The sequence below is a fragment of the Herpailurus yagouaroundi genome, unplaced genomic scaffold, assembly GCF_014898765.1.
Source record: "Herpailurus yagouaroundi ecotype Mexico unplaced genomic scaffold, PumYag 183, whole genome shotgun sequence".
Lineage (NCBI taxonomy): Eukaryota > Metazoa > Chordata > Mammalia > Carnivora > Felidae > Herpailurus > Herpailurus yagouaroundi.
Genome location: NW_024412414.1, coordinates 5,340,353 through 5,366,640, shown reverse-complemented (window position 1 = coordinate 5,366,640; position 26,288 = coordinate 5,340,353). Strand labels below are relative to the sequence as shown.

The 26,288-nt window shown below is 37.0% G+C and overlaps 1 protein-coding gene across 13 annotated transcripts in view; it reads left to right on the top strand.

Annotated features, from left to right (window-relative positions):
• Positions 1-26,288, top strand: part of SETD5 (SET domain containing 5) — an 80,861-nt gene that overhangs the window by 19,178 nt on the left and 35,395 nt on the right. For 2 of the 13 annotated variants that reach the window (XM_040492070.1, XM_040492064.1), the window contains exons 2-12: positions 11,190-11,249; positions 14,771-14,958; positions 15,517-15,614; positions 15,770-15,994; positions 19,389-19,581; positions 19,862-19,967; positions 20,294-20,502; positions 20,841-20,899; positions 21,414-21,592; positions 22,527-22,565; positions 25,708-25,950. In XM_040492070.1, coding sequence (XP_040348004.1) covers positions 19,490-19,581; positions 19,862-19,967; positions 20,294-20,502; positions 20,841-20,899; positions 21,414-21,592; positions 22,527-22,565; positions 25,708-25,950 — 927 coding nt within the window. In that variant the 5' untranslated portion in view covers positions 11,190-11,249; positions 14,771-14,958; positions 15,517-15,614; positions 15,770-15,994; positions 19,389-19,489. Of the gene's footprint in view, positions 1-11,189; positions 11,250-11,379; positions 11,472-14,770; positions 14,959-15,516; positions 15,615-15,769; positions 15,995-19,388; positions 19,582-19,861; positions 19,968-20,061; positions 20,199-20,293; positions 20,503-20,606; positions 20,648-20,840; positions 20,900-21,413; positions 21,593-22,526; positions 22,566-25,707; positions 25,951-26,288 lie in introns of those variants that run through there. The other 11 variants (XM_040492067.1, XM_040492073.1, XM_040492071.1 and 8 more) reach the window with 11 other exon arrangements.

Here is a 26,288-nt window from a genome sequence, read left to right as displayed (position 1 = left end):
TAGTTTAACCCTACATACCAAAAGTGGGTAGTTGGCACATTGCCAGGTATCTTGCTAGATTCTCTTCTGAATGCTATCTCACTTAATTCTCACAATAGTGCAGTGGAATGGTTTACAAATGAACAAATTGAATCAGAGTGATCACACAACTAGTAACAGGTTGAATTGAGTCCTTATAATTCTAGGATCTTTTCATTATACTGTATTACCTATCTTATTTAAGGAGCCTTCTGTCTCCACCAGTGCTTTACATTACACACCCATGACCTACTTATATTGTAAACTGGAAGGTTGTTTTGTTTTTTTTTTTTTAAGTTTATTTAGAGAGTGAGATGGAGCGCGCGCGCGCACACACACACACACACACACACACACACACACACGAGTGGGGAGGGACAGAGAGAGGGAGAGAGAAAATCCCAAGCAGACTCCTTGCTGTCTGCAGACAGCCTGATGCAGGGCTCACTCTCAGGAACTGTGAGATCATGACCTGACCTGAAATCAAGAGTTGGATGCTCAACCAACTAAGCCACACAGACGCCCCTAAACTGGAAGTTTTACTCTTCTAACCCCTTCACCTGTTCTCCCATCCACCCTAAATCTTTATACTTTCAAAATACTATTTTGCCCAAAAAGATTGGGAACCACTCATATAAAGTTATCATTGGTTGTCTACAAGAGATTTGTCAAATCTGGGTACTAATTTTTTTTTTTTTTAATCTTAGTCTTTATATTGGTCACCAAGTACTGAAAAGGAAAGGCAGCATTCAAAACCAGTAATGTTCAGCATTTAGAAATATTTTACGTGGGGGAAAAAATAAGTTTATAAATAGATGTTTTAACCAAAAGGGAAAATAGCTTGTGAACCTAAGATACTTTGTTGTTTTACTGTACTTACTCAGTGCTAGAATTCAGGGCTTTGCTTAGGGTCAAATTATGATATGACAGGAAAACCAACAGAGGTGATTAAAGGAGACAATAAAATGACTGGTAAAACTTAGCATGGTATATTGTGATTATATTTTGCATAAGAATTTGGAGCTGCTTACTGTGCCAGTTGTATTCATTAACTAAAAAGTGCTATTTTGTCCGTGTCCTGGGGCTAATTTATTATAAGAATTAATTAACAAATGAGAATTTTGGCCTAAATACAGCTGAAATGTTTACTGAAATTGGATCAAAGATGAGCATTTGTGTCAAGGTTTTAAAATCATTTTTCATATTAAGATGTCTAGAGAAAATGTTTACAATCCATAAGTTAAATATTTTTGTTTTGCATGATGGGAATTTTTTAAGTTCCTTTGTCTAATAACACACCACTGGCTATTTGGTCCAGAGATGTTCCTTCTCTTGGGCTTCTAGGGCAACAATGTATTCATCATTTCAAAGATTTCATTTTACTCAGGGACCTGCTGTATGAGTAAATGGAGGCTTGTTTTTGGCTTAGGCAAAACAATGTATATCACTGTTCCTTTGAGTTGATCATTATCTTCCATCACTGTCACTTTTTACTTATTTATTTAAAAAAGTTTTTTAGTGTTTATTTTTGAGGGAGAGAGAGAGAGAGAGAGAGAGTGCAAGCAGGGGAGGGACAGAGAGAGAGAGACACAGAATCCGAAGCAGGCTCCAGGCTCCGAGCTGTCAGCACAGAGCCCGACCCAGAACTCCAGCCCACCAACAGTGAGATTATGACCTGAGCTGAAGTCGAACACTCAACAGACTGAAGCCACCTAGGCACCCTGTCAACTTTTTAAATTATTTAATTTTATTGCTATTGATATATAGTTTATGGTGAGTAGTTTGGTGATAAAATGTGTAGTGGTATATATTTGCATTGACAGTGATTTGAACTTACTTTCCACCACAGGGACCTTTAGATATGATTTGTGGTTAAAATAGGAATCATTCATACACATCCCAAATGCTTTTATTCTGCGACACCATTATTACTGAATTCTTTTTTTTTGACTGGAGAGTGCTCCCCAGTTGAGTATTCTAAATTTGTCATCACTAAGACTCTCCTGGTACTCTAAGAAACTGCTTGCTAAGAAATTAAGAACACCTTGGTCACTACCTCACATATGAGCTATTGCTTGTATGATGTAATCATTTCTTATCTCTAATGCACAAGTTTATGGAATATCACCCTTTACCTACTTTTGGGGTGTTTCTGTGTTTTATCCACTTTTCTTCACTGGCATATAGCATATTTAGAAATGCTGTGTTAACAGCTGTGGATCATGTGTATACTTGTAGTTAGCTTTGCTATAAGGAGAGATTTGCATTCCTAAGAATACGAGAAATTTTATCAAACTCCAGTCAAAAAAAATAATTGCTTATAATGTTTTTTCTTTAGAAAAAGTTATTAAGACTTTTTATAGCCGTAAGTATATAATTGCAAAACCTAAACATTACTCAGCAAATATGTCAACCGATGAATTATATTAAGCTGTTTATCCATCTTAACTTTTGCCAAAAAATGATACCGTTCTCTATCACAACCACCTACCATTATAGGCAGACCCTCTTACCCATTTTTATGATAAACAAGGGATAGCTTCACTCAGCAGATGTGATGTGTAAAACTATTTCTGGGATTTGCTGTAAAATAATTCTGTGGAAGGGGTTACAGATAAAGTAAGGTTAGCCATAAGTTGATTGTTTAAAACTGGGTAAGGTTTATGAATTCATTACAGAGTTTGCTTTGCTTTTGCATTTGTTTGGAATTTTTCATAATAAGATCTTTTTCAAAGATGTTAAAAATACGGGCACCTGAGTGGCTCAGTTAGTTAACCTCACGATTTGTGAGTTTGAGGTTCCGGTGTTCCAGCGCAGAGCCTGCTTGGGATTCTCTCTTCCTCTGTCTCTGCCCCTCCCGTGCTCATGCTCTCTTGGCTCCCTCTCAAAATAAATAAACTTTTCTTTTTTTTAAAGAGCCATTTAAAAAGATGCAAAAAATAACATCAGGATAAGTAAGTAGTCTGAACAAAATTTTGAAGAACAGATTAATAGGTATTAACAAAGGAGGTCTTGTTCCATTCAGGCAAAGGAGTTTGAACTAACCCAATAGGTAATAGGGAACCATTATAGATTTCTAATAGTGGAATGATAATGATCAAAGTTATGCTCTAGAAGGGTTAAAGTAAGGAAAGAATGAAGAGTAAATTGGAGGGCTGAGAGCCCAGAGGTAGTGAGATCAGTTTATTGCTATAACGCAGCCTTAAAATTGTAAAGAGGTGATTAATGTTGGTGAATGGATGGGTAAAATATAGCGTATGAAACATTTCAAAGGAGAAGGAATAGCTCTGCATTTGGGCCCTCAGGTGCTAATGCCAATGCAGCAAAAAGGAGAGAGGGTTGGTTTTTTGTTTTTTGTTTTGTTTTGTTTTTGTTTTTCGGTTTTTCCCCTCATTTGTCTAGGGCTTAAAGGACCATTTGGGTGTCTTGAATTTGGAGGCATGGTAAAAATGTCAGTATTTTGGCTCTTTGAGTAAATCAGTATCAGCAAGCCTCTTAAGTTTTAAAGTTTTTTCTCTTTCCAAGTGGAATTTAAAATGAAGGACATCCCATTTTATACTATTAGACAAAGCTGCCAGAACAGAGTTTTTTGGCATTTGTGTGTGTGTGTGTGCGTGTGTGCGTGTGTGTGTGTGTGTGTGCGTGTGTGTGTGTGTGTGTTTATTTAACTAATCTCTACACCCAACCTGGGACTTGAAATCACGACCCTGAGATCAAGAGTCACATGCTCCTACCACAGAGCTAGCCAAGCACCCCTAGAATAGTTTTGATAAGTTGTTTGAAACCAGAGAGCTCAAATCTTCCAAATTACTTGAATTTTTTCCATCAGAACCCTGCAAGTGCCATGCCAGCCAGGGTATAGGTGGCTAGCATAATTTATTTTATTATTGGAAAAAGAAATTGAGATCTTGGTGCAAGTTAAAAGTTATCTCATGGGACAACCATAAGAAAATACTTTGGTTCTGAAATAATACTTTATCTATATTTTACTTTGAAGATTCCCACCCAAGTTTAGTGAAAAAGCAACTGAGAGCTCTTACTTAGTATATAAGAATTTCACAGGACAATAGCACTCCAATCAGTAGTCTTAAAAGTGCATTAGAATTGTTGAGAATTGCAGTTAACTTTCAATTTAGAGTTTTCTTCTAGACTATAGAGCCTTCTCTAATGTAGAGTCTTTGAAAGAGAAAACTCACTTTATGAGCAGAGTTAGAATTGAAATTATTTAAAACCTTATGAGAAAATTGACCAGCCTTCACACTATGTGGGACTGTGTAAAATGGTTTTGACTTTGGATGGTGGTTTGACATCTCTGATACATGCTTCATGACATTTTAGTAGTTCCACATCTAGGAAAGTATCCTAAGAAAATGTGTATGTTAAAGAAAGGCATATGTACGTGACTGTTAAATTGTTTATATTATGGAAAATTAGCAACACTCTAAGCGTGCACCTGCACAGGATTGACTTAAATTATAGTAGATCCATAGGCTAGAATACTGTGCCAGCTTTTAAGAGGAAGAAGTAGATATGTACATAATGTATATAGAAAGATGTCTAAAACCTGCTAAATGAACAAAGCAGATTACAGAACAGTAGAGTTATCACTTTTATTTTTGGAGTATCTTTGGGAAGTGGAATTATGTGAGAATTTCACTTCTACTTTTTATGCTTCTGTAATGTTTGCGTATTTTTACAGGCATTTGTTATCTTTGTAATATGTTAAGAATTAAGATACAGCTGTTGGTTAGGGAGGGGACTCTAGTTTGCATATCAGAATTGTTAAGCTTTAAATTCCTTTATTGCTATATACTTAGCCACCTGGTCTGCCTGTTAATCACAAAACATGTATGGTCAGGTTCTGTTTGTCTGTTTTGAGGGTGCTTGCTGCCTGTTGTCCTTCATTGTTAATAGAATTTTCCATGAGACTAGTCAGTGATAAGTCTTGTCTAAACAATTGAAGAGATTTATAAAAGTCTTTCTATAAGAGATTCCTCTGTGTCACTGGTAAACTGTGGAGTGGTTTGGGGTTGCTTTCTTTGAGGGGAAGGTGTTGTTTTCTCTTCAGAATGACTCATTAATTGTAGAGGCACACTTCAGGATTTTTTCCCCCTTCATGGTTGTGAAAATGCAATACTTGGCACATAGGCAAGCCTAAAGAGTTTTGCAAATTGCCTACCCTCTCCTACTTTGGATAAGAGAAACATCTTAAAATAGCACTTAACATAGTTTTTTATAGATAGTAGTTGCTCACTTCATGTTTGTTGAATGAATGAATGAATGAAGAAAAAACTGGCAAATCTAGATACTATAAATCACAAAAGAGCCAGGAAATTTAATCTGGACTTGTGTGTGTAGCATAGCACCAATAATAATTGATGCTTAAGTTTTAAAAATTTGTTTTAATTCAGATGTTGCTATCTAAAGTAAACAGTAGTTACTTTAGGGGTGCCTGGGTGGCTCAGTCAGTTAAGCATCCGACACTTGATTCCAGCTCAGGTCACAATCTCACAGTTCGTGAGTTGGGTTCGTTGAGGTGGAGTTGGAGCCCCGAGTCAGGCCCTGCATTGGCAATGAAGAGATTCTCTCTCCCTCTCCCTCCCTCCCCCTCTGCCCCTCCCCCACTCTCACACACACACTCTCTCTCTCTCTCTCTCTCTCTCTCTCTCAAATAAACAAACTTTGAAAAAATATGCAATTACTTTAATAAATAGATGCCATGCTTTAAAATCTTAATTTTGTTTCTTTTGAGTGCCACAACTTTGTGTATCTGGCTTCTTACAAGTTAATTTTATTATTATTTTGAGAGAGAGAGACTGCATGCTTAAGTGAGCAGGGGAGGGGTAGAGAAGGAGAGAGAGAATCCCAAGCAGACTCCATGCTGTCTCACAAACTGTGAGATCATGACCTAAGCCAACATGAAGAGTCAGACACTCAAAACAACTGAGCCACCCAGGGCCGCCCCCCCCCCCAAAGTTAATATTTTTGTAGCTCTGTTTCTTCACCTGTAAAATAATAAATTAGATTCTAAACTTTAAATTCCTAGATTTTTTATGAACTGTAGGAATTTTGCCCAAATACTGAAAGTATAACTGATATTAATGCTTCATAAATGTGTACAACCCACTTCGTCTGGAGTAAGGAAATATGGTTCCCATTTCAGGGCTTGAAAATGAAAAGGGTTTGTACAGAGGAGGCAAAACGTAGAGGAGTGAGATGTTCTTTTCTTGTGGTACATGGCTCTAAAGCATGCTCTGAGGCTTCCAACACAGTAGGACAGAACCTTCAGAAAGTCTTGACAATCTCTCTTTAAAGAGCTCTTGGGGCGCCTGGGTGGCGCAGTCGGTTAAGCGTCCGACTTCAACCAGGTCACGATCTCACGGTCCGTGAGTTCGAGCCCCGCGTCGGGCTCTGGGCTGATGGCTCAGAGCCTGGAGCCTGTTTCCGATTCTGTGTCTCCCTCTCTCTCTGCCCCTCCCCCGTTCATGCTCTGTCTCTCTCTGTCCCAAAAATAAATTAAAAAATGTTGAAAAAAAAAATTAAAGAGCTCTTGAAAGTTCTTTGAGGGTGTCATCTTTATTTAATACTTAGAAGCCTAAAGTGTTCTTGGTTCTTCTTAAGGATAGAGACTGTGCATCTTTGGTTAGTTTTGCAGTAAATATCAGTTTATCATTGTTAAATGAGGTGTAAATAAAATACTTCTTTTTTTTTTTTTCAGTGTTAACCTAAAATAATTTAAGATCGTAGTATTTAGTTTCATTATTTATGGTGTACTCTTATCCTAACAGTACTCCCCCTTCCTCCAGGAACAACCAAGTATATCTTGTCTTCTGTAATACTGCCATTAATGAAATTTTTCATGGGGAAAGAAATGCTTCTTGTGTACTAAAATAGGATTTTTAAAAAACTCGGTTTTAATTACCTCCTGTTCAAGTAAACTTAGAGCTTTTATAGACATCTGTTTATTATGCCATGCCTAATAGCCCCTAAAGGGAGTATGAATTTAGGCAAAGGAGCCAAGGGATAAACAAATGCTGCAGGAGAAGAGGTGAGAGAAAAAGAAACTTTATCTTGACTCTAAATTACTTAAAGTTTCTTTAAAAACATTTTTTTTTTTGATGTTTGGTTTTTTTTGAGAGAGAGAGAGAGAGAGAGAGAGAGAGAGACAGTGCAAGCAGGCATGGGGCAAAGAGAGAGGGAGACACAGCATCTGAAGCAGGTTCCAGGCTCTGAGCTGTCAGCATAGAGCCCGATGCAGGTCTCAAACTCCTGAACCTTGAGATCATGACCTGAGCCAAAGGTCAGCCGCTTAACTGACTGAGCCATCCAGGCGCCCATAAATACCTTTAGTCTTCATTGTTTACCCCCAGTTTTTTTCTTTTCTTCTTTATCTTCAGACCTGAACTTCTTCTAGATTCTTAGCCTGCATTAAGTTGCTTCAAATCCTAATTTATAGTTTATACCATCCCAGTTATATGAACTTTTTGCCACATCTCTTAGCACTTTCTCTTAGAGTTCATCTCTTATTTTCCAATAATTCTTCTGTGTTTATCACTTATCTCTGCTACACGGTTTTTTGTTTGTTTGTTTGTTTTCTTATTTACTGGCGTATCCTTTTCTCAGGTTACTTTAGCAAAATTAAAATACACACCCTTTGGAGAATAGTGAAAATAATTGTTAGCCACATTCAGGTTATAGTAGCAGCTCCTCTTCACATCTATTTAAAGGCTGTAGAGAGCCATTTAAACTCTTTATTTGCTACAAATGCTAGTCTATATGTACCTGTGAATGAGCAGGACAAGTATTATTCTTTCTTTTGTACAGATGAGAAAACTGAGACTTTGAGACCCTGTATGCATGAATTGCCTAAGCCAATGCCAGGATTCATAGATACCTGGAGCAGAAAAAAACCCAATGAGATTTTACTTTGAGGAATTTAAAGATTGTGTATAAAAAGTGACTTTTCTGAGATCACCAAATTATTTAAGTTGTAGGCTAGAACTCAGATTTCCTACATCTTAATATAGTACTTTTTCATAACATTTTCTTTTCTCAAGGTCACAAGCTTATATGTTACAGTACAATGGCAGTGTTTTACTTTGATTACTTGTTTGGGTTGAAGATGGAAAATAAAACATATAAGTGGCAACTGCCACATTAGTTCCCAGACAAGTTGGTCCTGTAGATAAAATGCATTTGTGTATTAATTGCACTTTGAAGTACTCTCTGATTTAAACATTGAGGGTAACAGTCATATTAAAAACCTTCCAATATTCTTTTCCCATCACTCCTTTTTACTATTTTGTAAAGTTGTTCTAAAGAGGAAACAAGTGTAGAAATACTTAGGAATAAATTCAACTTAAGTGTGTAAGAAAATTTTGAGTAATCAGTAGGTTCAGAAATTAAATCTTAAGTAATGGCAGTTTTGTTTTAATTAATGGCTATTTTGAAAATATTTTCATTAATTAATGGCCTTATTTAAAATTTTTCTGAAAAAATGTTTTTCTCAACTGAGTTAAGTATATTCACTTCTTGGACTGCTGTAGCTCTTTTATTGCTTTAGAGTTAGTCTAGACAGAATAGTACACTGGGCTAAATATATTGATTTCAGGAGACATCTTAGATGCTTGTGTTTTAGTGAATCCCAGTTTAAGAGATTGCTTTCAAAAGGAAGAAATTTGGTTGATTGTAGCTTATGGCTAGTTGGAATTCAGAGAACTGAGAGCTTTTATATGCAGGGTCCTTTACGTAGTAAATGAGGGGCAGAAATCCTAATAATTTTATGAAAGTATTCTATGTACAACTTAATGCTAAAACTCTGGAAAGAAACCAGACCTAGGAGGTAAGGAATCTAGGGAGGATTTTTAAATTGAGGATGTTTATAATTTTAATTCCAAAATAGGAAGTTGTGGCTAATAGGATGAAAATAATCATTAACCCTCTTAAAAGATCTGAAGTAATAATGTTGCCCTTGAGAAAAGTAAGCATTGCAGATTGTGATATCATTCAACCTGTTTATGCCAGCCTAAACAAGAAGAGATGTTCTCCTTTTCTGTAATACATACCTATCTTTAACATATTGGGTCTCACATAATTTGAAAAATAACTGTAAAATATACTTTTCTGGCCCTGAATTAGTGAGTGTGCATATTTGTCCTTACTTTGAAATCTCATAATTGGGCCCTAGATTCGAGTGATTTTCATATATAGGGAAGCCACTACTACTTTTCAAAACGTTTTCTAATGAGAGTAAGGAAAATCTCAACCGTTTTGTTAACACCGTGCCTTTAAAACCTTGTTGTTAATATGCTTGGAGAATTATATTCATTAAAATAGAAATGCTTTCAGTGATGTATTTAAATTTTAGTTACGGATGATTGAGATTGGAAAACCAAAACAATTAAAAGAAAAGGGACGTTTTGGGAAGATGGCTTGTTTGTATATATTTAATGTGTATTCACTTATATGTTTTGTCAGAGACCAAAATTGAGGAAGAGATGTGGCTTCTGGGGGTTTGTGAAGAGAGTTGATCAGAGATTGCTCCTTGGCTGAGTTGCTGTCTGCATAGGCTGTTAACAATTGTTTCTCTGGCAGCAGATCTTGTTCATCAGGATTGCATCATTTCTGGGAGAATGGCCAAGGTCCACAGCCTCAGTACAAAGACTGTCTGAAGCATATGAGGCCTGTTCTCTTTCTAAAGCGGCACTCCTCTTCCTGCCAGTCCTCTTCACAGGATTACTGAAGCAGACTTGTTCTGAATTTCTTTCATTGGATTGGCTGTTTATTGGACTCTTGTCTCCCAGCTGCTTCCGGCTCACCTGGCTGATGCAATTTCTTTTTCTGAAATCTCTGTTGGAATTGTTCTGAAAACACTTTTTGTGTGTCTGTTCTGAGAGTGACCAGATAGATCACACGGGTCTTGTGCTTTCAGCAAGTCATATAGAGAAGAGACTGTCAGAATGACACAGAGACTATTGACCATTTCTGAACCCAGTTAAAAAGATGGGTAATTATAAAACATTTCTGGCATCTTCTAATTAACAGTATTTTCTCCAGAAACTGTGTATGTATGTAAATGGTGACTTCTCAAAAAAGTACTTAGTACTGGGAGAGTGGTTGGTTCTGCTTCTGAATCCAAGAACTTACTACTGTTCCTGTGGATTCTGATGACTTGTTCTGGAAATAGTCAAACTGATATGAAATTGAAATACTGGTGCATTCATTTTCCCCCTACTGTATATTCATATATTTAGTTCCCTTTTTCCTCCTGTCGTTTCTTATCCTTTCTTTGTTTTTGCTAAAGGAGTCCACTTCTTTATTTTTTCTTTCTTTTACTATTACCTTCATACCTTTTATGTGTGCTCTTTTAAAATTGTTTTTAAAGAATAGTTAATTTTCCAATTTTTTATAAATAAAATATTGATATAAAATTATATTTCCTGTCTTGCTTGGTAACTGGAATCCCACAAACAGCTCTTTTCACATACATAGTTACATTAACATTTTAGGTATATATTAACACATACATAGAGAGATTAACATTATTTTGGCTAATGTTAAATTTGACTTTGCTGCCTAAAATTACCTATTGTCCTTTACTTGTTGGAGGGTAGAAAGTTATTTAAGGCCCTATTTTTCCCCATGTTTTCATTATGAAGTTTACCACACATAGAATTGACTCCCTTTTGTCAGTCTTTTTTTATAGCAGGAAAGAGGATAGGTGGGATGGAGGGGATGGGCGTAATATGAACTTTAATAGGTGATAGTAGAGAGTAAATTTGACATTTGATTAAAGAAAGCCCCTGGATTTTGGGAGGGGGTCAGTACAGAAGAAGCATCTCCTAGGAAAGAGAAAAAAGAATCTCTTGGGAAATGGGAGAGAATTCTCATTTGAAGAAAAGAGGATTACTGAATGACATCATATTTTCCATTTCTTAAGTCTTTAATAAAGATAATTTCCTTTTCCATTATTTAGGTTCTGGCTTTACAGGGAAATAGGATATATCGGTTAAAGGACAAAAATATAGAGTAAATGAAACATAGGATGGTTAACAAGCCAGTGTGTAGAAATGAAACACAAAATTACCTTTAAAATATTCTATATACTTCTGTTCTTTGTGTCTATCAGTGTTACTTCTTTCTGTACTAATCTGTGTCCCAACTTTTTCTAGGTCTTCAGAGTTACTGGCAGATAATTTTGGGGGACTTCATATTCGGAGGTCTATAAAAAGGTGACTGAGTCAAATAAATCCTTTAAATTTGTTTTAATTTTTATATTGTAATGAATGCTACAATTATATGTTGATCATTGTGATTATAATTCATTCAGCAAACATTCTCAGAACACTTTCTGTGTGCCAGGCACCATTGAGAACATTGAAACTACAACAGAGGATAAAACACAAAAATCTTGTCCTTATAGAGTTTATAGGAAGAGACAGAAAAATTAACAGGTAAAAGCTTGAAATTGTTCTACCTAGAGACAGATTTAACTTTTCACTCTAAGACACGTCTCCAAATCGTGTGATAGGTTAATGACTGTTATACTGCTAAGCTTTGTAAACTATACTGAGAGTCTGTTGTCTTGGCTTATAAAACTAGAGTAATTAAAATAAGAAAATATTGCATATAGATGATCTGTTAAAATGACTTTAGTTATTATTTTAAGAGCTACATTTTGCAGAGTATTATTTAGGGAAGGGACGACTGTCAGGGTTATATGAGCAATTTGGTTTTGTTAACATGTTTTGAATTAGGAAGGCTGATATTGTTAAAGCATTATTTAGAACACGATGGACATGCTATATAATGGTTGTCTTTATCAGGATGGGTCATGTAAAAGTAGACAAGAGGAAGATGGAGGAATTCATGAAAGAGAAGTTCATAGTTAACTAGTTAATATTTCTTAAATTTATCAAGTATCCAAATTAACTGGGTTGAGATTTCAATAAGGAATATGTTAATTATTTACTCATTCATTAAGGAAATATTATCAAGTAATTTTCCCATTGTTTCCTTTTAGCATATCTTTTAAAAATGACTTGCAAAGATAACTGTCAGCTCAAGTTTTATAAGTTGTCTTTCTTCTAGCAGCCTACTTTTTTTTTATGAGCATACAATAGTAATGGCTATGACAAAGGCTTTTTAATGGTATTGAATAACTTTTTCTGTCCTTTACTGAAATTGTAACACATGATTGAGATTCCTATATTGGTTAGGGGAGGCATGATCATTATAAGATTCTGCTCTGATTATCAAGCCATGCAGCTTCTGGGCTTTTTGGTTTTGTTTGTGTTTTTCTCTTTGGTTCAAGTTATAGAGTGACACTGAAATTAGAGGAAGAGTTGTGACCAACAGTCCCCAATATTTAACTATATTTTGAGCTTATTAAGTTATAAATATTCTCTCTTTTGTTATTTGTAGATTTTATTTCAATTTCCCAGAGGCTTGGAGGAGGTACTGCCTAAATCTGTTTTGATATACTGTTAGGGAAAGGAAACATTTATGTGTACAACAGGCCTAAGGAGTTAGGTTAGTCACTTCTCTTTTATAAACTGAAAAGAAACAACAGGAAAATTTGCCTTTTTCATTTCAGTCCCAAGTCTAGCAATATGTCCCCTTCACTTGTATAGGAACCGGTGTCTGGCCTTCCCTCAGATTTGGAAAGTCCTAGATCTTGATGAGATCCAGCTCTTTAAAAATGTAGGTGCCAGGGAGGACTGCTTAGCATATAGCTGTTTATAGTATTCTAAAATAACAACGCAAAAGATTAGTATTATCTTAATGTGTTCTTAAAAATCTTGGCCTCATTCACTGCTCACAATTTGTTTTCTTATCCATATTAATTTGCTTCATGTATCAAAAAAGATTCAGGTATCTCAGATGGTCTACCATTTAAATTTTGCCATTTTTCCCTGGATTGAGTTAGTATCATATACTTTTCATTGCATTAAATTTTCTTTAATATAAATGTTTGATTTTTCTTCTTATTTGTCTTACCATGAATCAGTAGATCAGTCATGAGATATTTTTGTAGTCTCTTTGCAAAAGTCTTTATTAACCTGGGCCTTTAACATTCACACTGACTTTCTTCCCTCCCACATAAAACGCTTCTTGTTTCATTCCTTTAATGGTTTAATACAAAACCACTAATGTGAAATCAAACAGAGTACACTTTTTACCCCCTTTGTACCATACCTCCAAATTTCTTAATGTGCTTTTTTTTTTTTTTTTAAAGATTTTATTTTTCAAGTAATCTCTACACCCAGCATGGGGCTCAGACTTAAAATGGGAAATCGAGAGTCATGTACCCTACCAACTGAGCTAGCCAGCCAGGAGCACCTCAGTCTTAATGTACTTTTGACGTTTTACAGTTTAGTAGTTTGTGAGTCTTTTGTGTTCCCAAATTCCACTGGTTATGGTCAGCAACTCAAGGTATCCTGTCTCCTTTTCCATAGAAAATTTTCTCATCTTTATCATGAAACTATACTCTTTATGGTGTATGTTTTTGTTTTTTTCATTTTATTTTATTTTTTTTAATTTATTTATTTTGAGAGAGAGAGAGTGAGCAAGCAGGGGAAGCACAGAGAGAGAGAGGGAGAGTATCCCAAGAGGCTCTGGTAGCACAGAGCCCGATGTAGGGCTTGAAGTCATGAGTGGTGAGATCATGACTTGAGCCAAAGCCAAGAGTCAGATGTTTAATCGACTGAGCCACCCAGGCGTCCGTTTTTATTTAAACCTAGTAGTGAAAGCCTAACAAATACAGTTAAGGTAGTTGCATCTTCTCCCACAATTACAGTTAAAATAAAATGGTTTCAAAGAAGAAAAAGAGGGGCACGTGAGTGGCTCAGTTAAGTGTCCAGTTCTTGGTTTCTGCTCAGGTCATGATCTCATGGTTTATGAGTTTGAGCCCTGCAGCGGACTTCATGCTGACAGTGCAGAGCCTGCTTGAGATTCTCTCCTGTCTCCCTCTCTCTCTGCCCCTCCCCCCCCGCGCGCGCGCTTTCTCTCAAATAAACTTTAAAAATAAAAGGAAAAGAATGTAATGTGACACAAGAAAGCAATAAGAACAGCTGTATCCAATCAAATAAAAACAGATCTCTTTTATCATCACACTTAATCTGAAATAAATAACATTGTTGGCTGCTGGTAAAACTGCATTTATTTGTGGCCCGGGGGGGGGGGGACTTTAATTTTAAATATTAAAAATATTTAATTTTTCTTTCTTTCTTTTTTTTAAGTAATCTCTACACCCAGTATGGGACTTGAACTCATGACCCTGAGATCAAGAGTAGCATGCTATACCAGCTGAGCCGGCCAAGCACCCCTAAATGAAGATCTTTAATTGTTAAAGAATTTAGTTAAACTTTGATATTTCTATTTACCTACATTAGAACTTACTATGTAATAGGTGTTAGGCTGCCAGAAAATTTTGTTTGATGAGCAGTTGTAGAATGGTGGAAATGTACTTATACTAGTAAGCAAGGCAGACCATTACTTTCCCTTTTGCTAAAAAGCAAAGAAAAATAATAATAAAGATATGAAAAGTTAGCATAACTTTGGCTACCTCATTTTGTAGAACATAAATGTAGTACACAATAAAATAGGACAATGTATAGACCCTTTGCTGTACTTGTTTTATTTATATTTGCCCCTTAAAAGACTTACTTTAAAAATGGAAAAATATTCTGTAGCATTTGGAATACACTTAAAGAACTATCAGGTTACTAGATATTTTCTTTTTCTCTGGCAGGATTCCTCATGTCCATAACATGTTGGTTAAGGCTGTGCAGCTCACCCCCACTCTCAGAGTGGCCAGTCTCCATTAATTGGACCCCGTGATTTCCACTCTCTTGCTGTATTGGACGTCATGAGCATTGCAATCCCTCTGGGAGTCACCACACCAGATACATCCTACTCAGATATGGCTGCTGGATCAGAGTAAGTGCTACTTTCTAGGTAGTAGGTGCATTACCAATTTGTGTGGAGCTAACTTTGTTATGGGCATCTAACAATAAGCAATATTTTCTAAACCCAAGCCTAGCCCACTGTAAATGACATTGGACCTTTCCCTTTTCGCCCATAGAAGCTGGAGGAAAAAAGAGTTAGAAAGGGGAGGAAAAGAATGGGGTGGGGGTGGATTTCTTAGTAAATAATATCATTGAATTAAATTTGCAAAGTAGTGCTTACATTTTCATTGGTTTTGACGGGTTGGGAAGATTGAAATAAAGTAGGTGTCACTGCCTGCTTCTGTAGAATTAATGATTATTCTGATGGAGATAAGGAGTTCTCTCCAACTGATTTTCCTTGAAGGCCTCTTCCTATGTACTTCTCACTGTTCTAGAGTAAAGGGGCTAAAACCTTATATGGGCAGGTTACTTAGAACTTCTGATATTTGGGGTAGAAAACATGGAAAGCAGTGTCATCTGTTTTTTTATATAATATTCATTGCCTAGAAAGAGGACCTTCAAAATCAGTGGTACCAAACTTTTTTTTCAGCTAAGAGCAGCTTTAGGAATTCAGAATTTGTCGAAAAGCCCAATCCCTAAAATAGACTCTCAATTCTTGAAGAATTTAAATACCAAATGGCAATGAAGGTAGGCCTTCATTATAAAACTTTATATATTATTCAGTTTAAAAATTTTTAGCTTTTTGTATCCCTTCTCTTTTAAGTTGTCCAAGATTCCCCCTGCTCACAGATTCCCCCTCTTGTCCTTTTACCTCCCTTGTACCCAATCTTCCTTGCTTACAGAAAGGAAGTGGAAGCCCCCTACCTTTCAAGACGAAGTGGCACTACACCAGGATGTGAAAGTCCAGCGAAAGAGACCCAAGGGGCCTAGGGGGCAGCACACCCCCAGAAGCCAAGTCTATTCCAGGCAGTACCAGGGATTAGGGTCTGGGCTGGAAAAATCCTGGTGTTTTGAATATGTTCAGGTCCAGTTCAGACTCTTGATCCCACAGCCACTTCTTGAGTGAGGTGGGTGTTGCTCTAATTCCCCTGTTTCTCTTGCCATTTTCATAGTCCCTGGGGATTCTTCCCCCTTCAGCAAAGCAAAGCAACTGTACCAGAGCTCTGGGTTCAACTGCATCCCTGATTAATAGTGGTTTTCTTCCTTAAAACTGAGAATACAGTAAAGAGCATGTACATTTCTTCACAAAGCCACCTAGGATTACTTAACTGTTTATTGTCTTCCTTAAAGAGGAAGACTTAACATGAACCTACCCTAAGAAGCAATATATTATATTCTGGGGTAGTCTAGAATTGAAGAATTTTGGCCTTGTTCCCATAAAAAAAAGGAAGGTGGAGGAGGGTGGGGGGTGGGAAGGGTGGAATTGTGTTCCCTCCAGGGCTTTTTTTCCTGTTTGGTTTTGTTTTTATCTTTTTGCATGCAAAGAGATTCAGTTATGCCAGTAGCTAGACTTCCAAGTTTACAAGTACTATTTCCCAAATTAAGTACTGAAAAATCTTGCTGCATTAGGAACCATAACTGTATAGTGTTGATGAATGTTTGTAAAGTCATTTACTACCTCCTATATGGATTGACTAACAAACCACACAGGTAGACAGCATTAACATTGGTGAGAAATTTCAAGAGAGATTAAATCAAATTAATGTGATCAACCCCAAATTAAATTAATTTGGGATTTGTAGAAAAAGACCTAAAGCAATTATTCTTAAAACTGGTGTTTTTCCCAAAGTACAGAGATGACCACCCATAAATGCTGCTGGGTAGTCCAGAAGTAATTGCAGACTTAGGGCCTAAAAATTTGACTGCAAGGTTTCTATTTCCTGAAGCATTTTCATTGTAATTTCTTGACAGATTTCTGATACTGTTGTCATGACTTATTACACAGTTACTCATTTAGTATTTCTACAAGATAATGTCAACAATTTGCTTATGTACCATTCTGTTACATTTTAGATGATATTTCTTAATGTTTCACCATGCATGTTCCACTCTTCCTGCATATTTCACTGTTCTGGGCACTCTAAGATTAAAATTAAACTTGGTATGAAAGGCAACATACTCCACTAAGTAAAAGACGTAGATCTTACCTCATGGGATTTTAAATCTGATAACAACAGTATACATCATGCATTTTTCATGTATTTGTAGGAGAACCTCTAGATGTAACAATAGAAGCAAGGATTTTTCTGAATTTACAATTATGCCATAAATGGATTTCAGACATTTTCCAAGAGGTAGCATTATAGCAGCAGGTGGCACGTTGTACTTAAAACCCAGTCGACTCAGTATCTGTTGTAAACATGGCTTCTGTGTATGTGCCCAACTCTCATAGCAATTCAAACATAGAGGAAGAAAGGCAGTAATACATTTGCATAAAATGGTTGGCTAATAAGGAAACGCAATCCTAACACTACAGATTTTTACTCCATATTTTAAAACATAGATAAGAGCTGATAGATATATATATATATATATATGTGTGTGTGTGTGTGTATATATGTATGTATATATATATGTATGTATATATATATATATATATATATGAAGGAATATCCTAGGAAATCGTATAGTTACCTGTCAACATGTAACTGATTAATAACCACTATGGAAATTGTAGTTTCCTCATCAAAAGATGAGCTTAAATTTTAATATTTTGCACACATAGCAACAGATTAAATGCTGTGCTTTACTAGGAAGTATTGTCCAGTGGGATGGCCTTTTAACCTCCACAATATACATTTTATTTTTATTCCCTAGACTTGCACATGAAGTGCATATGTTCATATTTACCCAGTTGGGAGATGGGTAAGATACAACCAACATAGCTCCATCTCCATGGCCATCTTTTATTTCATGCCACATTCCTTTTTCCTGTCCAGAAAAACTCCATTTCTAATAAACGGCTGCCATGTTTCACCCCATGTGTTCAGTGGTACAAAATCTCTTCTGCAAAATATGTACAGTTCTTTGGAATACTTGTTTATCTAGTGAATTAACAATGTTGTAGAAAGTTACTACTTTCTCTTAACTGTCCATCATAGAAACTAAATTCTACCTTCATTTTATTAATGCTTGTTTGCCTTCAGTTTCATTTAGGAAACCCCACCTGTTTCCTAATACTCAGAGCTGATTGCCTCTCAGTGAGCCATGTCAGATCATCTTTTCTCAAGAATACTGACCTGCATTCTTGATGTACCCCCCACCCCAGTTCCCATCTTGCAGACACTCTTAAAGAATAAAATGCATGCACTTCACTAACAGAATACTTTCCTATGTCTAAAGTTCTTCTTCACCTAGAAATTACCTTTGCTGTTATTAATAAGATCCCTTCTCACAGTTTTGGAGCATATAACTGGGTGAGTTGGATATATCTCAGAATTTTCTTTTATCCCTCACTTCTCAGCTGACATTGCACCACATTGAACTGCGCACACTTTATTCCTGCCAAGTACGGTGTATTGTATACTTCCAAGCAGGATAAATGTATGTTCCTTAAAGCAAACTATGCATTATTTGATTCCTTAAAAGACCCTTTGATCTCTAAGGCTGAGTTACTACGTGTCCTTGGAGTTTCTGATTTGTGAATCTCTGTTCTAGTTAACTTAAATGACAGATAATCCATTATTGAGTTCAAAGTTATATGATCATATTCCTTAATTATCTTTCTCAAGATTCCCTAAAATCTAACCAGGTAACAATCAGAGTTACAAGTTCTTTTTTTTACCAAAACTTGTATTTTGTCCTTTGTTACCTATGCCTTTTTATTATCAAGTAAAGGCTTACATTAAATTTCTAAATTTGAACACATTTATAATTATTTTATATTAATAAGTTATACTTGAGCACTTTGCTTTCGACTCATTGAGGGTACAAAAAGATTCTAAGCCAAGTTTTTCAATAAGCCTGGTTACTTAAGTTTTTAAAAATAGAATGTTATCCTGGTTTACCACACCAGTTAAACATAGTGGAAAGAGTACAGGATTTGGAGTTAGACATTGTTTCAAATTCTGGCTCTGTCAGTGTGTGACCTTGGTGAAGTCACATAATCTCACCACCTCAACTTCTGTAAAAATGGGGTGCTATTTACCATGTTTACTAGTTGCAGAGTAAATGAATTAATGTACATCAAAGCACCTAGAAACTAATGGGTGATTCAGAATGGTAGCCACTACTACTCTTACTGTTTGTCAGTAGACAATAACTTCTGAGTACAGTTCTGATTATTTTGAAGTTCTGTGGTATTACCATGCAGCTGTTAAGTAATTGTGTCCTTGATATGCTTGCATGTCATTGGTGGATGAGAAATTATTACTCTAATATTTGAAAGGTGTTTGGGGGTTCATCAAGATGAGAGGTATGATAAATATAAGATGCCGTTGTTTTTACCTGTACTTTCTTCAGGGTATCCTGTCTTGGTAGTGAATGGAAGAGGGCCTGGTCCCTGGGGCAGTGCAGAAGGCACTTTCATCATCTCACTCACTGCAAATGTCATGTGAGGTTTCATGGAAGTATTAAGAGATCCAATTAAGAAGAATAGTTCTGAGTCTAAACCAGCCCAGAGTGGCTTCTCTAGGGGAAACTCCCTGCTCAGCTGGTACGTTTGTGTTTGTCATTAGGGACACCTTGTATTCCAGGTGCCTGCCTTGAGACATCTGCCTGTACTGGCTTCATGTTACACACAAATCCACATTTAATAACACTCCTGTTATTTATAGGCTTAGTTATGTTAATCAGATTGTTTCACTGAGTTCCTTCTCTTATTCTAGTGGCTGGTGGTTGTGGAAAGTGGAGGGGTTAGAATGGGAAGTTAAAGTCTTAGTTTAAGGGAAGATTAGGTGTTATGCTATCATGCGTTGCTTTTCGCCTTTGTGCAGCCCTGAATCTGTGGAGGCTAGTCCAGCAGTTAATGAGAAGAGCGTGTATTCCACTCATAATTATGGGACCACTCAGAGGCATGGGTGTCGAGGACTGCCTTATGCTGTGAGTATGCATTTGTTTCTCTCCAGAGCAGTGATCTTCCTGGAGTGTAATCCATTCTTATACATTGTGACTTTCTTGAAATGTTTATATGCAGCATGACGAAGTTGCCCCTTTTGCACTTCCCTGCCTCCAGCGGACGTCTAGCCCTGCATCATTGTTCTTGTTTTTATGTCCCAGTTGACCTTGGCATTTTGTTTTATCACTTTCCTGGTTGAAGCCAAAAAACAAAGGGTACTACTTTCTTCTTTCTTTCCATATGTACCATACTTTAGGGGAGAGAGGGGCCAGTGTTTGGACACTGTTGATTTAAAAAATCTTATTTTCAGGATCATAATTACGGAGCCCCTCCTCCTCCGACACCTCCTGCTTCTCCCCCTGTCCAGACGATCATCCCTCGTTCTGACCTGAATGGCCTGCCGTCGCCCGTAGAGGAACGCTGTGGAGACAGCCCGAACTCTGAAGGAGAGACTGTTCCTACCTGGTGTCCTTGTGGTCTTTCTCAGGATGGCTTCCTTCTCAACTGTGACAAGTGCAGGTAAGATCATGCTCCATTTCAATTCAAGCCTGGGTTGCTGGGATTAGGGTTTCTTATTAGTAGGGAAAAGCTCAAAGTATTCTTTCTTGTGTTTGTTAATGTAGATGATTCCTTAATGCTCCTTGGCTCGAATTCTCTGCACTAGGTGAGAATTGCTGACAACAAGGAATGAGAGATTGATGTTAAAGCTATTGAATTTGATATGAAATTTAATGTCCTGGAAACATTTGGTAGGTGGGAGGAAGGGGGTAGTATACACAGAGACACGTCTCCCATGTGTGCAATGATGTGCGGCATGCTGTTGGAAGGACTACTTTAAGTTTATTTTCCCTCTTTAGGGGAATGAGCAGGGGGAAGGTTATTAGACTTCATCGGCGGAAGCAGGACAACATATCAGGTGAGCTGAAAATGGGTTGGGCCCGCATTTTGACAGATAAATATTTTGCAATATACATAATCATCTCAAGAACTCCTGTAAGTTCCCATGGTCCCAACTCTTCATGAAAAGAGAAAGCTGTTCTCTCACAAACACTGTGTACTTCTCTTGTGAATTAATATACCCAAAAACAACATTTTAGCCCCGAAGCAATCAAAATATGTCATGTGAGCACACATACCAAATAAAATAACGAGATCCTTTTTCTATTTACATATTGAGGCGATGAAGCTTGGGGACTCAGTACAAGGGAAAAAGTGTATGTGATGTAGAACAGGGTTTTTATGCTTGATGCCAGTGGTATAGAAAGAATCTTGATTTCATAAGGAAGGTGGGTATTTATGTTCTAAAGATGACACAGTTAATAGAAGTTATGACTTCTGGATATGGGGTAGAGATAAAAGAATAAGCTGCTTTTAATGCACTTTTGAGTTTGTTTGCACAACGTATAAACTATGAAATAACTTTTTTTCAGGTGGGGATAGCAGTGCAACAGAAAGCTGGGATGAGGAGCTTTCTCCTTCCACTGTGTTGTACACAGCAACACAGCACACACCTACAAGCATCACCTTAACTGTTAGAAGAACCAAACCCAAGAAGCGGAAGAAGAGTCCAGAAAAGGGTCGTGCAGCAGCAAAGACGAAGAAAATCAAGGTATGGAGAGTAAAAGTATCTTAAATAGAAATATGTCTGATATAGTTCAAATTCTGGACCAAGAAGGCACCAAAATTCTTTTAAGAAGTTTGATCCAGATGTTTGAAGGGCCACTTTTGCTCTACTTGGCAAAAATCGGCTAATCTGTGTTGTGAATATGTAGACCAACCTCTCTTCTGCCACTCCATACCATCACAACTGGCACAAAGTTTCTTCTCCAAACCCCATCCCAGGTATGAAATCCCAGCCCCGCCTGGCCAAGCCCATAGGTACCGTAATCTCCAGTCTAGGCTTCCGCTGTCCTTCAGTATCTCCCCACCTCCTCAGTCCCAAAATACAGTCTGAAATTCTTGTCCTGGTACATGCCCACCTCATGTCATTGAGTTGATTGTTTTTTCCTTGTTTCAAAAAAGTGAGGAAACTTCTCTTGAATGGTTTAGGCTTCCTCAGTGTTGTGGTCACTTTCATGTATTCTCAACTAAAAAGTCTCCAGGAGAAACCTCTTCTGTTTTGTGTTCTTTCTTCCCCATCATGGCAACTTTGTTGCTCTTAGGTGACTTGCCCACCCCTTGTTAAGGGGATTGGTCTTTGTTTCCTTCTTAATTTCAAAACTGGTAAATCTGCAACCTTATGAAATGTTTTTATTTTTCTTTTAGTGACAGGAGTGCATATAGGATTTAAGTGATGCATGCTCTTCCCTGTTAATTACTTAGTTTCACAATGGAAAGTGTCAGAATTAGCCTCAAAGGTCACTGGCCTAGAGCTGCCCCTATTCTTGATAACAGTGTGGGGAATTCCACTGTGTTTATTACCTAGGGAAAAGGGGACAGACTAAAACACTAGTTCTTGCCTTAGTTTTAGTCTCAGATAGGTATAACTGTCATTCTTGGTACCAAGTTTTGTTTTGTTCTACTTGTTTTCCTCTTTGGGATAGGCATTTCGAGAGGGATCCCGGAAGTCCTTGCGGATGAAGGTAAGGGGTATTCTTCCCTGATGCTGTGTTTTACTTCACTGTGATCTTGCATTTTGGTCAGCTTCTTTCCTGACATTGATGGTCTGGGAATCTTGGACTCTGCTTTTTGTTAGTTTGTAATTGTTGCCATTCAGTTTTCATAGAGCCTTTCTCCAAAGTAGGTTTTCTTGTTTCTGAAATATTTTCCCTTTCTATAATGAGCCTTCATTTACTGGTTTTTCATTAGCTGCTTTCCTGGTGGGCGGGGGGTGGGGGAAGTGACATTTTATCAAACAAAATGAGGCTGATGTGTTCTGTCATTGTAATTGGCCTCAACCTCCAAACTGAGGTTTTTCTGGTGCTACGGCGTCTCTTGTACACCCACCCTACCACCATTTGGACTTTAAGCAACGGTTGGAAGGATAAATTTCATCAGTTAGGAAAGTAGTATTATTGATAGGAATTACTCTTACTGGAATTACTTTTGAACTGTTTTGTCCCAGGCATACCTCCTTGATATAGAAGATGCAGGTTATGCTAGTGTGTTTCTTTTCTTCTTATCAAATGAAAGAGCTTATTTGGTGATACTGGATAATGGTTGGAGATTTGAGAAATTACATGCAGTGGTACTGGGTAATAACAGTTTCCCCAAAGGATATTTGATTATACTGGTATTTTTCTTTACCTATGTATATGTGAGAGGATAGCATAGCTCCCAACCCAGTTCATTACTTATGGCTTCATAACATTTACTTAGAATTAAGATCTAATTTAATTTTATAAGCATTTCTATCCCTAAATGTGTAAATGGTTAGAAGCAGAATCTTTCCTGTTGACAGTTATATGGCATAAACATTAAAATCTTTTAGTAAGGAAAATCTTCATTAGGATTAATACACATAAGTATCCATGGAATACCAATATGACTGATGTTAATGAAGATCACAGGTGACACTTTATCTAAAATATGAAAGCTTCACCTTGCATATACCCATAAACAGACTTGTACATACCTGTAAAAGCACTGGGAAAGGACTTAGAGCCCACGAGCATCAAGAGTCCTGGGATGTTTTGGAACACAACTTACTCTTTTTGCTAGATCTGTCTCCTGTAAGAGGTCACATTTGCCTTCACTGCCCCTTTATTTTTGTCTCATTTGCTTAGAGGGGACCTTAAATAGACTTCTGGGGCAGACATAGCCCTGATTCCAGCTGTTAAGCCCGTTTCTCTTTTATCAGCCAACTGCTGTAACTTGCCTCCAGATGTTCAAAACCTTTTGAAAGCTATTGACTGGCTGCCCGTGAAAAAACTACATATAAACCTCTACGTGTAAATTGCTTGTATTTTCAAGATGTTGACAGTTCCATAGGCATTTTAAAATTAAAGTAATAAAAAAAATACTAGTTTATTTTGATTCTCATATCAGAATTCTAAGTTGGGTTACAAATTTGTACACAGAATTAATTATTAGTAAGAGCACCACCAAAGATGTGCATGAGAGACATAAGAATGGGAAGTATTCATCATATGGATTTCTAATCCCGAAATCAAGAGCTTGCCTACTGGAGACTACTCATAGCCACTAGGTGCCAGTAACACATACACCCAAGTGTGGTAATCAAAAATGACTTCAGATATTACCAAATGTCTCCTAGGGGAAAAATTACCTCTGCTCAAGAACTATGCTCTAAATCCACTGAGTTGGGGTTTCTAGTACCTAGAAGAATGGAACAGCAGAGTAGTCCGTGTTCTGTTAGTGAACAACAGCTAATAATGTGACAAAGGCTTCTAGTATAAGTTAAGCGTAGTAAGTCATCAGTTGAGTGATCACGACTGAATGTTTAAACCTGGGAATACTGTTTGGGCCCCCCTAATCCCCAGTCTGATAAGCACCCTTACGTCTCAGGTTTTGTACTTTTCTTTTGCTTAGCTGCTCCTGATACTTCAGGTGATACTGTGTTCTCAGTATGTGTTGGCCTCAGGTGTTTCTTAGATCCCTTTGTTTATTGTTCATTCTTTTGGACTGTGGTGAGAAGGGTAGTGAAAGTGTTAATTTTTTCTTTTCATTCCCCTGTTCCTTGGGAAAAGGACGATAGACAATAGTTCATCAAAAACAGTGACACAAAAGTGAAAGAAAGCAATTGTTAAAATAGATATAAATGTTTTCTGTGTCATTCATGGAAAGTATATTTAATTTTCTTACGCCCATATTTGCAACTTTAGTTTGGACATGGATTTGCAAGTAGCTTTGGCACTATGGTATCTTTTCCTTCTAGTCATCACTGGTATGACATCATCACTATCGGTGTGTGTTTGTTTTCTGATGACACCATGGAGGAGAATATGTGTCATACTTAAGCTGTGTCTCTGTATCTCAAATGTAAAAACTGTTTAGGATAATGTTGTAGATAAATAATTTTTTCTCAGAATTGTCACTATAGAGAGCAGCGTTTTTCCTAGAGAAGTATCCCACAGTACCTCTCAGCATTTTCTACACTCCGTCTACCCACTCCCCTGCCCCCACCTCTGTTCTTCAGACTGCAGCTGTTGAAACTGTCAGAGTTTGAGTGCTAGAAAGATACATTCCAAAATGATAACTTTGTCTCTGGGAAGTGAGATTATGGGTTATTTATTTGGGTCACAGGTATTTTTAGACCTATCGTGTATTTAATTGTATAATGAAAATAATAAGTCACAAAAAACAAACATTCTCCTGGAGAGAAGTGAAATACCAGTTTAGGCTGGTACACTAACACAGATGTTCAGTTCAATATGGAAATTTAAACAGGGTGATCTTTTCAGGTATCTCTGTTGTTCGTGTTTATGAAGATTTTCTTGTGAACTTGATGTCATTCTTCTGATAAGAACAAAATTTATTTCTGTGATTTAAAAATGGTCATAAAATCACAGTGATGTGATGGAACTATGATCCAAATTTCTCACTTTAAAAATGAGGAAACTTCTTGTCTAAGAAGTTCAAGGTCTCACATCTCATTGGTAACAAAACCATGATAGAAGCCAGATCCCCTAACTCCCAGGCCATTGCTCTTTTATGCCACACCAACTGCCAAGTGAAAATTAATTTTCTCTGGAAATACAGCCTGTTTTCCCCCCATTCTTATGCATGGATTCTCCTAACCTTCCTGACCTTTGTTCTCTACAGAATTCTCCTTCTGAAGCACAGAATTTAGATGAGAATACAACTGAGGGATGGGAAAATCGGATAAGACTATGGACTGATCAGTATGAAGAAGCTTTCACTAATCAGTACAGTGCAGATGTACAGAACGCCCTTGAACAACATCTACATTCTAGCAAGGAATTTGTGGGCAAACCTGCTATTTTAGACACTATTAATAAGACTGAATTGGCCTGTAATAATACAGTTATTGGTTCCCAAATGCAGGTAAGGATCAAAGGGTAAAAGACTCCCTATAAGTAAGTAGTTGAGACTTTCTGAACCCAGAAAGAGGGCCTATAATGGGATTACCATTTCTTTCAAATGTATAATCCTTAGAATAACAAATTAGCCAGCTGATGAGCATCTTGAACCAAAAGCAAGTTGTAGTGACTGGAAACTGTCTGGATACATATTTTTAAAGTATTAATTAAAAACAGATAAATTAGGATAGGAAATGATATATAGCCTCGGTAGGAATTTTTAAGATTAATAGAAAGCTAAGGTTGTTCTTTATTCTTACATTAGACATAGAGCCACTAAAATCTTAATTGTGTATTTCTCTT